The sequence below is a fragment of the Vigna angularis genome, chromosome 11, assembly GCF_016808095.1.
Source record: "Vigna angularis cultivar LongXiaoDou No.4 chromosome 11, ASM1680809v1, whole genome shotgun sequence".
NCBI lineage: Eukaryota > Viridiplantae > Streptophyta > Magnoliopsida > Fabales > Fabaceae > Vigna > Vigna angularis.
In genome coordinates, this window is record NC_068980.1 from 8,493,706 (window position 1) to 8,512,870 (window position 19,165).

The 19,165-nt window shown below is 31.4% G+C and overlaps 2 protein-coding genes across 2 annotated transcripts; one reads left to right on the forward strand and one right to left on the reverse strand.

Annotated features, from left to right (window-relative positions):
- Nucleotides 1-243: 243 nt before the first annotated feature.
- LOC128194785 (non-specific lipid-transfer protein 13-like) lies at nucleotides 244-1,021 on the reverse strand. Its single transcript, XM_052870900.1, has 2 exons — nucleotides 642-1,021; nucleotides 244-507 (listed from the first exon to the last, which is right to left on the reverse strand). Exons 1-2 carry the CDS (start codon nucleotides 1,007-1,009, stop codon nucleotides 498-500), a joined length of 378 nt encoding a protein of 125 aa, XP_052726860.1. The 5' UTR covers nucleotides 1,010-1,021; the 3' UTR covers nucleotides 244-497.
- Nucleotides 1,022-12,093: 11,072 nt separating this feature from the next.
- Nucleotides 12,094-15,557, forward strand: LOC108332353 (uncharacterized). Its single transcript, XM_017567577.2, has 3 exons — nucleotides 12,094-12,364; nucleotides 13,346-13,633; nucleotides 14,242-15,557. Exons 1-3 carry the CDS (start codon nucleotides 12,227-12,229, stop codon nucleotides 15,265-15,267), a joined length of 1,452 nt encoding a protein of 483 aa, XP_017423066.1. The 5' UTR covers nucleotides 12,094-12,226; the 3' UTR covers nucleotides 15,268-15,557.
- Nucleotides 15,558-19,165: the final 3,608 nt, after the last annotated feature.

Genomic DNA, 19,165 nt, shown 5'->3' on the forward strand with positions numbered 1-19,165 from the left:
ATTCTTTTACAAGATTCTACTTTGACTTTGCATAAAAATTAGTTCAACTTTAATGAGTCAAAATTGATCGATCACCTGCACCTTATGATGCTATTTATCACTAAGTGCAAGACAATGGTTATAAAAAAAATATTTATACAGAAGCCAATAATTGAATGGATAAGTACAAAATTCAATATTTGTTTCCAAAATATGGATAAACTTTTTTTATTTATATATTTTGAGAAGAGAAAATGAATCCTTTCCTTTTTGCTTTTGAGATTTAGTTTGCTTTATTATCTTTAACTACAGTTGCAAGCAACATCTTTATCTTTCTGGAACTACTTGGGTGACAAGACAAAGATATGTAACATCATTATAATTCCACTTTGTATTCTAAGGCTTCTAATAATATCTTCCAACACCATTGATTAATGTTTATTAACTCCAACATGTGTCTCTTATTCATTTGTCAAGAGCCTCCTGGATGATTATTCTATTGCAGATCATGGTATATCCTAACTCACCCTGCCAAAAAGGGAATATCCAATAATCAGTCAACCGAAGAACATAACAAGACAGTTTCCTTTTTAATTGAGACAACATAGTAAGATTTAATAGAGGAAAGAAAAATTGAATGGTTTTGGTTTGAAGTTGCTCACTTGGAACAATTCATGCTGTCAGAGATGGGAAAGCTGAGAGTGGTGTTACACATATGGGGAAGATCTTGGATCTTGGAGGGCAGCAATGGTGGTGTCATTCCCTTAACCATGATCTCAATGCACCAACAAATGGTCTTGGGACCAATCCCATGATGGGCTAATGTGTTAAGCTCCATCACATGTTGGCAGCATTTTCTTGAGGGCGTGCTGAAATTTGGATCCCCCACAAGGAATTCCAAGCAATAGGGGAAGTATTGAAATACTGGTGTACAAACAGAGATTGGAGAGGCCATAACTTCTTCTGCCTCACCCATGTCTGATGCAGAAACCAGACATAGTGCTAGTACTAGGATACCAACCATAGTCATTGTGCAAAATCAGCTTAATGCTTAGAACGGTTTTCATTCATTTATAATAACTAGACCTGCTATTTAGCTGCTGTTATATCACTGAATTTCAGCAAAAACACTATATTACTGAATTATATTTAATGATGGATCCTGTTTTGGTAACACCCGCATTCTCATAGAATAAGCTGGTTTTTTATTTTGGAAATACTGAAATCAAACATGCCACATTTATGTTCCTTAAAACCTTAAAAGTGGTTCAATTGTACACTTCACACCAACTCATGTAAAGAGTATTTTGTTCCAAAATGCAAATAAATAACAACTCCAATTGCTTGTACCAAATGTTAGAATTGACTTTATTTATAGTGGATTTGAGACTTTCAACACACTCCCTCACGTCAAGGTATATATATTGAGTGTAAGATTAGGATAGACTCTGACCATAGTTTTGATATCATGTTAGAAGTAGACTTTAAACCTAACTCAATTTTACAAAACCGACTTGTAGAGTCAGATTTACACTCATTTATAAATATGAATTAATCTTATCTTTAGTACACGTCGAACTTCCAGATTCTGTTAACCACGACAACATTATGTTAACCACGACAACATTATGCAGACAACATTCTCACCCAAGTTGCCTTCACATTCTTTACTGATAATTGAAGGCAAGGTAGACTCATAGAATTTAACAAAACCCGATCAATATTTATATATTTTTTCCTTTTTCGTCTTTCACCATCTTCCATTTGTATAAAGGCTGTTGTTGTGCTTATACAATCATGTGACATCTTAACAACTGCATTATGGGTTGTACATTATAGCGATCTGGATATGCTTTTGATGGTCGGTGCACTGCTTGCGATGGTTCGAGATGAATTTCTCACCACATAAACAAAATATATTTATCTGTTTAAAAAGTATTTTATTTATTATACTGGAACTGTATAAAAGAAGGATCATTGCAGTGGTGAAGTTGGAAAGGAATGTAGTGTTATTTATGATTATGATGAGATGGTGAAGTGGTTCACGTCAGATAAACTAATTGGATAACCAACAAATTAATTTGGTATTATGATAATCAAGTTAATTGAACTAGAATGTACTTTTTTTAACACATTACATTACATACGGAAGTCCAATATGCTAGAGAATATCATATAGTGAAATTATTTATAAACGGATAAAATTCATGAATAGAGATTTTTTTATTACGTTTAATACTTTTGTATTATTTAGAAATTAAAATTTAAAACATTTATTTTTTTTAAAAATTTTTCGAAACACTTTTTGAAAACAAAATTATAACAGAATATATACCACAAAGTAAATAATACCTTAAATAAAGAGTAACTAACCTAATAATATCTTTATAGACCGACTTAAAAAATAAATAATAAAAGACATTATTCATTCTCTAATTATTAATTTGTTGAGGTTAGAACTATAGCTTAATTTTCTATACCATTTAGCTCGTAAGCATGTGATTAACATTAGAATTTAATTATTGATGAGACGCGAAGAGATAACGTCGGAGGTGACTAGTTTAGATGAGTTAGACAATGTAAAATACATTATTCATTGTTACTTAGTGAAAATAAAGGTAAAATTGTTTCTGATAAAAATTGGTCCAGCAGAAAAAAAAAAAAGACTCACATGAATTCAATTTTCGTTGTAAATGTCAAATTAAACATTTTTTTTTATTTTAAAGTGTTTGTTGAGATATTTGATTTTCTTAAAAATTAATACCGAACAAATACTTTTAGTTTTTTAGTACTTTTTTTTAAGATTCTTACCGTTTGATTTGATCTTTTTGCTAACGTGTTGACATGACCGTGATATTGAATAGTCAACATTATATTTGTTACAAATATTTTTAGTTTAAATTCACAACTTTTTTATGTTGAGATAAAACGACAACGTTATTTAGGGTCATAGGTGTAAATGAAAATCATTTTGGGTGGAAGGAAATGAAAGATAAGAGTGGTTGGTGAAAAAGAAAGGTAAGAGACAATACACTACGAGAAAAGTGTATTTAACATGGGTCAAAAGCCTATACTAAATACTTTAGTTTTGTATTGCATGTATACAAAACACTAAAATAATGAACGTTAATTTATTAGTGTTATTTTTTTAAAACTAATTCTAGTTAGCATTGGCTTAATAGATACATGTCATTATTAATTATTTAATTAAAACAATTTAGCATCAATTTGATAGATTATAAGACGTTTTTATTTTAAATTTTTTGCATTAACTTAATCTATGCTAATAATAATAACTTAAAAAAATCATAATGTACCTTCGTGTTTAAATAATATAAACAAAAAATTAATAAATAATTATAATAGATTAAATGTATAATTAGTAAATGAAGATAATGGATAGGTCAGAGTATGAATAAAGAAGAAAATGAGAAGAACGTGGATGAAGGAGATGAGAAAAAAATATAAACAAAAAAAATGTATGGACGAAAGAGATGAATATGAATTAAGAAGATAAGTGTGGATGAAAGTGATCTCTGTGATAAAGATTTATGAATATCAACCGAAAAGATGAGTATGATGAGATATATATATAAAAAATGAAGAAAATTATAAATAAAAAAATTTGTCATTTTTAAATTTTTTTAGCTTATACTAACTTGATAAATAAAATATTAAAACTAAATAAGATTAGTATTCACTGAGTCAATATTAGTTTTATTTATTTTAGTTTTTTTATACTTAGCATATACTCAGTAAACTTTAACTTTAACGTGAACATTACATTTGCTAAATTGATGCTAAACTTATTTATTTTTAATGTTTATTTTAATTAATACTTGCTAAACTAGTACAAACTCAAATATCTATTTAATAAAAATTAAAAATAATTTTACTTTTTTTTAGTTTTTAAAAAATAAATATTTTACTTCATTTTAGAGTCAATTAAGTCAATACCAATAAACAAACATTTATCATCATCATTCAACAAAAAAAAACACTTGTTTTCATCATGAAAGAAGTAAAGAATATGAAAATCCAAACTTAGCATAAAACAACAACATACAATGCCAACAATCTTAAACAACAAAAATCCCTTTTTCTAAATTAATATTAAACAATCATTGACAAAAATATGTACAATGTTAACTATGCAACATAAGAGCCACGTTAAAAAAAATCAAACAATAAAGACCTTGAAAAAACAGAATTATCGACAGTCCAAATTCATTAACAATAGTAAAATTTCGTTTATAAAACAAAAAATTTCAATAGAAAAGTGACAAAAAAATTGTTAGTATGATAGGAAAAATCCATCGTTAATTATATGATTGTAATTATTGTGATATTTTTCTTCTTTTTTTTAGATTGAATTAAATATACTTTTAGTCCTTAAATTTTAACATAAAATTATAATTTGTTATTGTCTAAAACTTTAATACATTTTAGTCCAAAAACTTTAAAAATAAATTAATATAGTCTTTTTAACTCAATTAGGTTGAATTTTTTTGACATGTCAAACATGTTTCCTAATTGATATTGAAGCGATAATATATTAAACGGTGTAAACAATTCAAATACTAACATAAAATACATATGACACGTAAAAAAATTTAACATAATTAAGTTAAAATGACTATATTAATTTATTTTTAAAATTTAAAAACCAAAATGTATTAAAATTTTGGACAAAGAAGAATTCCAATTGTTTTATTAAAATTCATAAATTAAAAATATATTTAACCATTTTAAATTTTATCAACGAATTCATCCATTAATAATAAAAATTCTAAATTATTAAAGAATTTTATCGATGAAAATCTCCCTTGTTAATAAAAACTTTAATATCTAATAAAATTCATTGATAAATTTTTATTTTTAATTACAAAATTTCTTGTAATGTTCGTTTCAATAAAAGTAGCTAAGAAAATTCTTACATTGCTATATTGCTAATATTGTTCTTGTGAATGGCTTGAACTATCACCATCCTGTTTTATATTGCTTATGCAAATTCTTAATTTTAGTTTCTACTTTTATGTCCGAATGTAAGTAGTGTCTATGTTCCATTTATTAGATCACAATCTTACGTATCTTAGGGACACGTAAGATCTCTTCATAAACCAATAAAGACTTTGTGAGAATAGATAGGAGTTATGGGAATATTTAACAACCAAAATATATTAAAGTTTTAAATTGAAGAAAATTTTAATTTTAAATAAAATTTATAGACTAAAAATATATTTAATTCTTTTATTAGATCACAATTTTACATATATTAGGAACACGTAAGATCTCGTCATAAACCAACAAAGACTGTGAGAATGGATATGAGCTAAGAGAAGTAAAGTAAAAAATAATGTGCAAGTTTGTCATTTGAAAGAGGACCATACGAAGCAGAAAAGACAGAAAAAATTCTCAGAGAAATCACGAACTGAAAATATATGTAGGATAAAAAGGAACAGGATCTGCATATATTCTCATAATACAAATTATATAAGAATATAAATCATAGGTTTATGTTCCCATTAATATAATATAAACATATAATAACATGTAATTAATAATAGTTAATAGTAACATAATAATATATCATTATAAATAATAATTATAATAATAAATTATCGAGATTAGTTATAATAGGTAGATATTGTTTTAAATGAACGGTTTCATAAGGGAGAGATTGACTTATTGGATTATGATTTTTAATATATCTATTAGACTGAATATGAAGAGGTTTTTATGTGAGTATTTCATTAAAACAAAAGTTTCAGTGTGATTAACCAAAAACTTAAAAAACAAATAGAGGTGAAGAAAGTCAACTTCACTGTACAAAGAGCAACCAAATTGGAGAACTTTTTGAAGTTTAAGACATTCTAATTTTTAAAAAGTTTTAAAATAGATAATAATAATTTAGAGACTGAAAATTGATATGACCAAATATAAAGATTTCAAAATAATTTATATAGATAGGTCACTGAAGAAATTATCACGAATGAAAACAGTGAATTCGGTTTGCTTATAGGCTAAAAATGAAGCCAACTTGAAGCCCAAACTTTAGAGGCTGCATGTAAAGTGTATTGGATGGAAATAGAAGGCTTTTTCTTTCTGTACCTCATAATTTTTAAAATGACCAGTTTATCTTCAATAAAAGTAACTTTCGCATCACTTATTCAAAAAAATTCTGAAATTTATGGAACGAAATTTCCATAATAGAATTTCTGGAACACGATTTGTGAAACAAGCTTTTCAACATGATGAAATCTGTTTCGGAATAAAAATTTCAGAACATATTATATATTTTTTTGAATAAATATTTTCATCTTTTTACTTGTAGAGTAGGGGTGCTGTCAGATCGCATTAAAAACGCACCCAAACCCTTCTGAACGGACGTCAGGTGTCAAACAACAGGATTTGGAAATCAGATAGTGGAAGACAAGTGTTAGCAGATGAGCGGACGTTCGTTTTAACGTGGGAAGCAAAACTATGTTTTTCTAAAAACCTCGTCTCACTCTCTCTGCATGCACCATTCTTCTCCAAAACTCTGATATTTCATTTCTCCTCCTTCTCTCTAAAAAGTTTTCCCTTCTCTCTACCGAAACTCACCATTTCTCTACTCCAATCTCCGTTCAAGCACCGTAGAAGCATCCCCGACGTCCCAAGCTTCAGTTTGAACCGATCAGTTTCGAATTCTAATCTGGTAAGTCTTCTTCTCCGTTAGTCGTTCGTTCCCTGGCACATGCAAACCAACTTCTGGTTGCATGGGTTCATAGTCTTCTTCTGAACCAGTTGGTTTGTTGTTTGTTTTGATTTGAATAGTGGATTGAACGTTGAGGGTAGAAGGATTTTTGTCAGACAAACCGCATTCTATATCTAGTATGCTCGTTCACGCTAGAGGTAAGGGAAGCTTATTTAATTTAATTAGTATGTTGTTGTAATGTATGAACGTTCGTTAGTTGACTGAATGAATTGGATGCATGATGATTGATATAAATGTAGTACGTGAACGTTCGTTTATTTAATGAGTGGAAATGGAATATGATTGAGCTATGTTATGATGTATGAAGTATATGAAATCTCTATGTTTGAATGGTATGAAATATGAATGTGATTATGATAGGAATATATAAAGTTGTAAAACTATATGTAAATAAATGAGTTGGAATATAAATGATCCTGATATGAATTCCCCTAAGAAAGTGTACGTTCGTTACTGAACGGTCTTTGACCGTTCGGTTTTCTACTGAATTTGGTTAGTGGTGGATTCTTTCATTTGGGAAGAATCCTATTTGATGACGAGCGTAGTCATTTCGAAATACCGTGCTTGAGCGTTCGGTCAAGCATAAGTTCTGTCTTGATATCCTGTTATAAACTTAAGTATGTATATATATATATATATATATATATATATATATATATATATATAGGAAATTGTATATTTTGGTTATTCTTAAATACTACTTCAAAAGTCTCTTAGTATATTTATCAAATCTCTTTTCTATAAGTTTGAGTAACACCCGGTCTTATACCAAGTGTTCGTCCTAAGCAAGTGTTTGGTCTCATACCAAATACTCGTCCTATCTCCTTAAACTAAAATCCTTAATACGAGCGTTCGTTCAAGCCCTCTAGGATTCGCTCACTAGTGTTCAGTCTTTAACTAGCATTTCGTATTTCTTGATACTAAACCTGAGTAATCTAAGTTCTCATAAGCATTCAGTTTCTTCATGGGAATTCCGCTAAGTATGGTTCTTTGAATATCTTGAAGTGTCGGTGTCCATTGGTTCCGGTCTAGAGCCTTAGTGCTGAGCATGGTCATTTAGATGTTCGGTTAAAACTCTTAAGAGTCAGTTCATATAATTGACTCATTTTGTAAGCTACGTTCGTTCGACTCGTTTCAGTAATACATGATTGTACTCGGTTTCTTTCTAAAACCGATAGTAAACTTCTTGGTCTAAATCCTTCTAGAACTGGAGACCTCTCGGTCTCGTTCCAATTATTCGATCTCGTCCTGAGTCAGGGTTGAACGTTCGGTAAATTGTCTCCGAACGGATCTTTGTGTGAAATGTTTAAGTGAAATGATAATTAAAGAAAGATGAAGAAAATATGATATGGAAATGTTGTGGATTATGGACGAGCGTTCCGGGGAGGAACGACTTATGTGTGAATATTGAAACTTGTAAAGTATGACTGTGGGTAAGCTAAGCTGACTGTTCATCCTGATGTTCCGTGAGTACTCGTCTTCACGTAGAGGAGGGTAGGTCATATGTGGGAACGACAGGAGGTCCTAGTCCTTAGGGTTACTTTGGACAGATAGGGCTAACCTCGAGTGGCAGCTGTTGAGGGTATCTCAGTTACTACATCACCCGAGTGCACGAACGCCTGTAGCTACGCAGATTTCATACAGTCCGGACAGTCAGTCTAGTATTAGGATTTGTGTGAACGAACCATGAATTATCTTGTTTGAATGATGTTGTGAAATGTATGTTTATGCATGAATTAAATTACATAAGCTTACCCTGTGCTTTTCTGTCATGTCTCGTCTTGTACATTCATCTTGTTGTTGCAATGATCATCCGTGTGGATGTGAGTAGAAAGGGACGCGTTGTTGGAAGATACGCTGGGAGAAGAAAATTTGGTTGAAGTTGAAGTTAAGACCGAACAGTAGGACGTTCGGTCAGTAGTTTAGTTTTTGTAGTAAGGTGGTCGTGTGATCACATTCTCTTTTGATTTTATTTGACCGTTCGGTATAAACTTTTGTAAACCGTTCGGTCAGATTTGCTTATCTTGTGCAGTTTTAGTTGTATCCTTTCTGTAAGGCCGTTCGGCCAGAACCGTTCGTTTTTTTAGTGTAAAACTGAACTGAAATATTATTAAATGTAATTATTCTATTATATAGTTTATTGTTGTATTTTTGAGATGTTACAGGTGCAATCAATAAAATGGGATGCAAGAAAAAAAAAACTCGAAATAGAATAAGTTGAAGGAAGAGTAGAGAAACTTTTATCAATTTGTAAGTGGTTAATTTTATTTATTTTTATAAGAGTAAGTGTTATATTTTCAGAAGAACGTACTAATATATTTTTAGCTCGTAAAATTAAAATAAAACTATTTTTAGTCCTTGAAATTTAAGATAAATGGATCTGTTGAGGTTATGAATGGGATAAAATGACGGAAAGAAAAAGTAAAACAAAGCAACGCTAACAAAAGCTAAATCCAAACCTAGAAAATCAAGTATTGTTTGGTTAGTCTAGTATTGGTGAAGTCATATGTTCTTATATAGTAACATCATATGTTCATTCTTAATTGTTAATTACAATACCAATTGTTTTAAGATAAATATTTCATTTAATACAACAGATATCACCATATCGCATTTTTAATATAATAAAAAAAATTACAACAATAGTAAACAACTTTAAGCATGTTAACTTTGTTAGAATTTTGTTAATCATTGAGTATATATTTAGTCCTTAATAATTTTAACATGTGTTTATTAAACACACATGATAATTACTAAACATCTGTTTATATATTAATCATTAATATAATTTAAACAAAATTAAACAAATTAAAATTGTTGTACTATTATTATACATTTTTTTTATTGATGCTTGTTTTATCTCAATATTTATCCAATAATTTATAAGTAAAAATAATAAAGTGAGTAAGGTTTTTATTTTTAACTTGCTAGTAGTGAGTTGTCAACTTAGTCAACCAAAAGCAAGATCTACCATAATTATTTTCTTAATCTTCAAGGTCATTTATTTATGTATTGAGTATAATAAAAAAAAAATAGTTTCTTTTATTTGACAATAATCGTGTACCGAATAATATGTAAACAAAATTGAAAAATACTAATCTTCTACGTGTATATTGCAATATCACAATAAATTTTTGAAAGGATAGGACTAACAATGTTCTACATTTAACGTTGATAACATTTGTGAAAAAAAATATATGAGAAATAGTTGAAGAAAAAAAGAAATAAATTTGAGAAAAGAAATGTTAAAAAAAATTGAGTATATGTAAATAAGAAAAGAATATGGTGGAAAAAAAAAGAGAAAAACACGTTATTAAAATGAAAAAAGATACTTAATTAGGCAGGAAGATATTCCATCAAAGAAATTAAAAATTAATGAAATATCTTTAATTATTATTCTTTTGAACACAATTAATTTTTGAAATGTGAAGAAACAATATCATTACATAATACTTTTATTCAGACACAATAACAGTTTGATTCAGGAAATGTTTAGATTTTAATTAGCTTAATCTATATTTTTTTTATTATAAATAGAGGAATTGGGTGTATATCCAATACAAAAGAAATTAATCTTATATATAATTCTTCAACTATTTTTAAAGTAATAAATGACTTTTTCTTGAATATCAGATATGTTGATATTAATTGACCTAAAATTTCGTAACTCAAATTTTAACACGTATACTATCCTCACATATGTTGACATTTTTGTGTGTGGACATGGTCAAGATTCAAGAAGAGATTATAACGTTCTGCCATCTTCGAGAAGGTTCTGTTTTCATCTGCGTCTTTAGTCTTTAGAAATATTTCTCTTACAAAACATATTTTTAATAAAAAATCTCTAATAATATTTTATTTAGAGTAGAAGAGAGGTGGCGTGTGAAGACGGCACCACGTGGCATGCTTAATCAATTCTTCTCACAATACTTTGACCCAAGCCACAACCAACACACATGCAACACGTATACAACACTCTTTTACTTTTTTAATTTAAGAAATCTTTGAATTGGGAATTAAAACCATCACAAAACCCAAAATTTAAACCATAAAAAAAATAAAAACAAAACCTAAAAACTTCAAAATTTAACTGAAAGAAGAAAATATTTTGAAGAAAATATACCTAAAAACCCAAAATTTAACTAAAAAGACTCTTTATTTTCTTTTTCTTTTAAAGAAAATATTTTATCGAGATTGCGTTATGTTCTGTGTGTATTATTTTTCAACTATATTTTACCATTTTTATTATTATATAGATATTTACAAGGATTTCTGTATATTGTTTGGATGTTTTCTTTTATGATTTATTTTAGACAAATTATTGACCACAATACATGGTGTAAGAATTCATAAACCAAATTCAAATTAAATTTTAGAATTAATTAGACAAGCAATTTTACTTTACTACATTTATGATTATAGCTAATTGCTTAAATAATATTCATACGAAAGTTGCACTACAAAATATAATTTTAAATTTTTAAGTTCTTGATTTACTTTTAATTATTGTTATATAAAACAAAATACATTTGTTATAGAAAATAATCTCGTGCGTTATACGGCTTAAAATACTAGTATATTATAATTCTTACAGAAGATAAGATAAAGGTCACAAACATTATAAACCAATCATGATATAAGATAATATATGTATTTATGAATATTTTTATAGTTAACTCTCCATGGTATTTAACATTTAATGTGACATAAACTAATAATCAATCCATTGATGTGTATCAATGCCCTGTTAACATATTTGGTTAAATAATTAATGATTAATAAACAGATGAAAGATGAAATTTTATAATAATGTATGGAAAAACTATTATTTTAGAAAAATGACATAAGTAAATAATGTTTTAATCAATTAATAGTTTAGAGATTGTGTCATGAAGTTGAATAAAAGTTGATTGAAGTACCACTTAATAATAAGAAACTACGAATGAAGTCATATATTTTCTATCACCAATAAATATTTATTGATTAACTTAGATTTGAAACATAACATGTGGCAATAATAATTGTTTTCAGGACAATTTATTAATAACTTACACAATTCTCTCTCAGACACACCCTAATGATTCAAAGTAGGTAATTCGTATTTTTTTCATGGCAAATACGATTAAATGATCATATGAAATATTTTTTGAATTCAACCATCGATTTTTTGGATAATTATTCTCTTAATATACGTAGTTTGGGGATACCAGGCAGTCAAAAAGATGGTACTCGACATTTCTTAAAGTATCAATAATTAATTCCATTAGTGTATTAATTTAATAGTAATGTACCACGTTTTTTTAATTCTCATCTCACCTAATCTTTCAAATACAAACGAAACTTCCTTTTTTAGGAGACATGTAACGTTACACACTCTCTCCATCTCAGCTCCACAGATTTCTATATCTTTCACACAAAGCTTCTTTCTCTCTCTCTCTTATCTCTCTCTCTCTTATCTCTCTAACTCACCCGCCGCCTTCACCTCCGTTCATGGCGTCTTTACCGTCGGGTCTCGCCAACGGTGCTTCCAACGGTTTTCATTTTACTTCTGGTGACATCCTTTGTTCCTACGAGGACAACAATACCAACGACTGCTCTTCTAACGGCATTTACATCGATCCCGCCAAGGTAACACAAACATACCCATGTCGGTTTTCCTTGTTGACTTTTCGTTTTTCTCCCTTAAAAGGAAAATTCCAAATATGGGTATGCACAAATGGCTAAGGTTTTGGGAAAGTTTTCATTTTTGGCACTATGTTGTGATCACGGGTGGGGGATTTTTTTTCGTTGCTATATCTATTTTTCTTTTAGGTTTTTAGAAGCTTCCTTCATTGGCTGCTGCATCGTAAATTTGGTTGTTTTTATTTTAGTATGTTAATGCAATGAAATTAAAGACTTGTTTTTGTTAAATAGTTGCATGATAAAAATAAATATATACCGACTGGTTCGTCAAGAACAAAATTAAGAATGCGTTTCTAATGTGGTTTGAGTTGGGAAAGGTGTTCTACAGATTTAGGTATCGATGCGGGAATGACGAGGGTAACTGGTTGGCAGTGAGAATAATGATAGAGGAATTTATGTTCAAGTGAAGAAAGGGTAGTAGCTTTGTGCAAATAGTAATATGAAGATCCTATCCAGGGTAGCTTTGTACACTAACTGATGAAAAATGATTGGCTGTATGTTCAATGTACCCATTGGACTGTTTTTTTTTTTATCTTTTTCATGTTTTTACTTTAACTCATCATTGATCTGGTTAAAAAGAAAGACATAGTAAGTTTAGGAGGGAGACTTATGTGAACATGCTTATTTTAGTGTGATTATGGCAGATGAACTTCTTCAGCGAGGATTGTCAAGCATTACTTTATTCCCTTGAGAATAACAAAGTGTCCTCATAAGCTCATTGCGTTTAAGTTGTTACTGTGGGTAGTTTGAATTTCTATTAGCTTAGAGTTGTTCTGTTTGCTTTATTGTAAATAATTTTTACCATTCTCAAGCTGAACACTTGCTGGACGGGTTTTTGTACTTGCAATCACAATGGAACACGTATACTTTTTTATTCCTGGCGAGTGGTTCTGGATCTCAAATCTGCAAATTCAAACTTTTTTGTAGGATTTTCATGCATCAAGGATGGCAAAAACATCCATAGTTCCTGCTACTGCCTATAGTTCGTCTGAAGATTCTTTGAGCCAGGATGTGATTGCCTCTGTTGAGAAGACTATGAGAACATGTACCGATAACCTTCTGCGGTTTCTTGAGGGAATCAGTTCAAGGCTGTCAAACTTGGAATTATATTGTTACAATCTTGACAAATCAATTGGAGCAATGCGATCTGATTTAAATAGTGATCGTGAAGAGGCAGATTCAAAACTCAAATCTCTTGATAAACACCTTCAGGAAGTAAGTTTTATTTTTAATTGATAGAATCTGCAATGTCCTTTAAGTTAGCTTTGATTTCTCCTTTTTTTGATCTGCTTGATTCATAGCTTTGTCTTAGAGTGAGAAAATATCTCTCTGGTGGATGAGTAGCTGGAATATTTGTCCTCATCCTGTATGGTAAACTTTAAAGTGAAGTCCTAGCCTGCTGGGGATAATTTTGTTTTCAGTAGGAGAAGCTCTTTTTCGCTCAGTTGGAAAATATCTTCTCTGTATCTTACACCTAAGTGTTCAACTTGCTTGTTTTTGTAAATCTTTCCAACATTAAATTATTAATATACTTTGTTCCTCAAGGTTGTTAATTACAAAACTAATATGTTGTTGTTGCTAAACTAAGAACCTTTTATTGCTGACAAAAAAAATCACTTACTACTAGAATAACATTTTTCCCCCTACCATCATAAAATTTATGCTGTTCAGGTAGGTGGAAGTATACTAAGTTATAAACGTAATAGTCCTTCATTAAATCACTAATTTCTTGCATGGAGCTGTTCACTTATTGGCTGGCTGCAGATACTTTTAGAGTAGACCTAATTCTGCCATGTATTTATTTTCTTGTGTTGCTGATGTAGGTACACAGGTCTGTGCAAATTTTGAGAGACAAGCAAGAGCTGGCTGAGACTCAGAAAGAATTAGCCAAGCTTCAGCTTATTCGTAAAGAATCATCTTCCTCAAGTCATACACAGTCTAATGAGGAGAGATCTTCACCTTCTTCCATTGATCCAAGAAGAATTGATAATGCATCTGACACACAGAACCTAGAGTTAGCTCTTGTCTTACCTCATCAAGTTGCCCTCCGGCAACAGCCCGTGTCATCTTCCCATCAAGTGCCAGCTCCAAATGTCGGCCAAGCCACTCAACAACCTCATCATTACCTGATGCCGCCTACCCCTTCCAATCCACATGCTTGGAATCAATATTTGCCGTCTGATTCACACTATCGAATTCCACCATCAACATCATCGTCTCTGGTAACACAATCCCCACCCAGTCAACAATTATCTCAGTATCAGCAGCTACAGCACCAAGAATTGCAATGGCCTCAACAGCTACCACAGCAGGTGGATGTGCTAACTCCACATCCACCCTCAATCCAGTCTCAAGTAAGACCCCCTTTAACCAATGTTTATACTCCTTATTCTACAAGCCAAGCTACAAATCATCTTCCGCCACGGAACAGCATGCCGATGCAACTCTCTTATTCAGGGATTCCAATTCAAGTACCCAGCCATGGTGATGTTCAACCACATGGATACAGTGGAGCTGGTGGAACAGTTCCCCCCCAACAACCTATGCTCCAGCACATGAAGGGCTCTTTTTCAGCACAGCCAGGGGATGTGTATGGAACTAGCGGGATCTACACCACTCATCCTCCTGCTAGTTCCTTCACGGTGTATGATAGTGAGAATGCAAGATCACATTATCCGTCACAACCTTCTCATACTGCTCAAGGTGGATATCCTCCAACTAGTGCTTCCCTTCACAACGCTGCACCACAGAATTTTATGGTTGAGAGCTCTAGCCAGTCACAATTTCTTCGAATCAATCCCAACAATGATCACGTGATAAGCACGATCCAGAGGGGATGGTTAGGGTGAAGTACCTCTACTGCATATACCGTTTGAACAATGGTGTGCACCAAATTTGGTTTGAACAATGTAATCCACCAGGTCCTGTGCGAACAATATGGTCAAGGACCGGGATGCTCTGTTCAGACTCTCAAAACATTGCGTGTTTTATTATGCATGTTATACTAAACTTTGATGTAATGTGCACGGTATATATAACGTGTTTTAGAAATCAGGATTATTATACTAGATTTAATGTTGATTCCGTTAATGGAATTATACGAATCCATTTGTTCATAAAGAAGTCAAATTGTTCGAAATTGTCTACAGCGACTATTAATCAAAATTGTTTATATTAAAAATTATTAGATTCAATATTAGAATTTAATTACCATGCATGGTGTGGATGTATGTTTGAGGTATGAATTGTGGACCCTATTGTATTTACCAACCATGCACATTTCTTCCCTTTTTTCCATCTCTGGTTTTGTAGCATCCACTACAAATTAACCCATATTTTAATTAGATATAATATTCACATCTCATTCTTTATAACATTTTCTCTTATGGAAATTTTGCCAATTTTTTGACAATGTCAAGTGTCGACATTTGATTGGTCCATTTCAAATAATATTTTCATTAATGAAATCTTATGTAGAGGGTGTTTTGGGAACGAGAAAAGGGATTCATCTGAAATCTATCTCTATCTCAAGGCTTTCTCTCATGTTGTCTCTTGGTTGCCCATCGTTCTCACTGACCACCGTGACCTCTCCCAATGTTGCTCCACCACCATTGTAGCATTCTGTCTCTCTATACTTCTCTTGCGCTCTCCATCAACAAGAAAAGATATCTCCTTTCTCCAAAGTTTGAGTTTTGTTCAGTGCGAAAAAGAGTTTTTCGCAATATCTATAAATAAAATAAATCATCCATCTAAAAAAAGGAATAAATCTCATCAAAACACACCCAAAATCATCCAAAAAGACATAAAAAATGACCTTGGAGAGTAAGTTCTTACATCAAACAAGTCATGTAATTTTTTTACAAACGAGCAGTTAGCCCCTAATAATCGATTAAAAGGACTCTGTAATCGATTGCCAAGGCATAACTTGGGCAAACATGGTCATAGACTTCACCATAGACTGCACTTCTTTCAACACTTGAACCAACTTGTCTTGACACCAACATTGGGTCTTTCTTTACCATAGACTGTCCAAACCTCAGTTTCCTCCCTCTACTTACACTTAAACACTAAAAACAACTCTCATCCACTGAAGAAATATGAAAAAATAGCAAAATTTCTTTGGCTACCTATGTGCCCACAACGGGCTCCTACAACACAGGTTTTTGTACAAAATCAGAATTTTGTTCTTGTAATGGTTTACAGGATCCTTGTAATCGATTACAATGGTCAAAGTGGCCTACACTTGATTACCAAGGCAAAATTTGAAAGGTCTTTGAGTCTAGATTCTAACAAAACAAGAATCAACTCATTTGGAGTTCGGTGAAGAAAGTTATGAGCAAAACAACCAACAAAGGTCAGAGTTGACATAAATATATAAAGCGTTAACTTTAAGGAATAAACTGTACCTACTCAGATGTACAAAAATTACAAATTAGAAGTCATTGAAAAGCCTTTTGAGTCTAGTTTCTAATAAAAAAGAATCACATCATTTGGAGGTCGGGTGGGAAAAGCTATCACTAAAATAGCAAGCAAAGGCCAAAGTTGACAGTATGTTAACTTGGTCATGACACCAACATTGGTTCTTTCCTCCACCAAAGACTGCCCAAAACCAAATTTTTTGGCTCTACTCACACTTAAACATTAAAAAGAACTCTCATCCATTCAAGAAATATGGAAAAATAACGTAAAATTTTTTTGGCTACTTATGTGCTCACAGCTAGCTCCTACAGCATAGGTTTTTGTACAAAACCACAATTTTGTTTGTGTAATCGTTTTCAGGGTTCTTGTAATCGATTACTATGGTCAAAATGGCCTACACTTAATTACCAAAACATAATTTGAGAGGTCTTTGAGTCTAGATTAAAACAAAACAAGAATAAACTCATTTGGAGTTCGGTGGATAAAGTTATGAGCAAAACAACCAACAAAGGTCAGAGTTGGCAGGAATATATAAAGCGTTAACTTTAAGGAATAAACTGTACCTACTCAGATGTTCAAAAATTACAAATTAGTAGTCATTGGAAAGCTTTTTGAGTCTACTTTCTAATAAAAAAAGAATCACATCAGTTGGAGATCGGTGGGAAAAGTTATCATTAAAATAGCAAGCAAAGGTCAAAGTTAACAACATGTTAACTTGGTCATGACACCAACATTGGGTCTTTCCTACACCAAAGACTGCCCAAAACCCAGTTTTCAGGCTCTACTCACACTTAAACATTAAAAAGAACTCTCATCCATTCAAGAAATATGAAAAAGTAACGTAAAATTTTTTTGGCTACTTATGTGCTCACAACTGGCTCTTGTAACACAAGTTTTTGTACAAAACCATATTTTTGTTCGTGTAATCGTTTACATGGTTTTGATAATCTATTACAATGTCCAAAAATGCCAACACTTGATTTCGAAGGCATAATTTTAAAGGTCTTTGAGTCTAGATTCCAACAAAACAAGAATAAACTCATTTGGAGTTCGGTGGAGAAAGTTATGAACAAAACAACCAACAAAGGTAAGAGTTGGCAGGAATATATAAAGCGTTAACTTTAAGGAATAAACTGTACCTACTCAGATGTTCAAAAATTACAAATTAGTAATCATTGGAAAAAAATTTGAGTCTAGTTTCTAATAAAAAAAGAATCACATCATTTGGAGGTCGGTGGGAAAAGTTACCATTAAAAATAGCAAGCAAAGGCCAAAGTTGACAGCATGTTAACTTGGTCATGACACCAACATTGGGTCTTTCCTCTACCAAAGACTGCCCAAAACCCAGTTTTCAAAAGAACTCTCATCCATTCAAAAATATAAAAAAATAACGTAAATTTTTTTGGATACTTATGTGCTCACAGCTGGCTCCTGCAGCACAAGTTTTTGTAGAAAACCAGATTTTTATTCGTGTAATCGTTTACATGGTTCTTGTAATCGATTACAATGTCCAAAAATGCCTACACTTGATTTCCAAGGCATAATTTGAAAGGTCTTTGAGTCTAGAATCCAACAAAACAAGAATCAACTCATTTGGAGTTCGGTGGAGAAAGTTATGAGCAAAACAACCAACAAAGGTCAGAGTTGGCAGGATTATATAAAGTGTTAACTTTAAGGAATAAACTGTACCTACTCAAATGTTCAAAAATTACAAATTAGTAATCATTGGAAAATTTTGAGTCTAGTTTCTAATAAAAAAAGAATCACATCATTTGGAGGTCAGTGGGAAAAGTTATCATTAAAATAGCAAGCAAAAGCCAAAGTTGACAACATGTTATCTAACTCAAATTGCATTTGGTTACTTATATGCCCACAACTGGCTCCTGCAGCCCAAGTTTTGTTACAAAACCGGATTTTTGTTCGTGTAATCGTTTACAAGGCCCTTGTAATCGATTACAAGGCACAAAATGGCCTACACTTGTTTCAGGACTTGAACCAACTTGGCCTTGACACCAACATTGGGTCTTTCGTTCACCATGGACGGCCCAAACCTCAGTTTTGCTCCTCTAGTCACACTTAAACACTAAAAAGAACTCTCATCCACTGAAGAATTATGAAAAAATAACGTAAAATGTCTTTGGCTACCTGTGTGGCCACAATTGGCTCCTGTAGGACAGGTCAAAACCACAATTTTGTTCGTGTAATCGTTTACAAACTCATTGTAATCAATTACAAGAAGCAAAATAGGAAACACATGCCATAGATGCAATGAAAATTGGTGATATCATTATTCATGGATGATAGTCAATTGCATTGGCCACTTTGTTT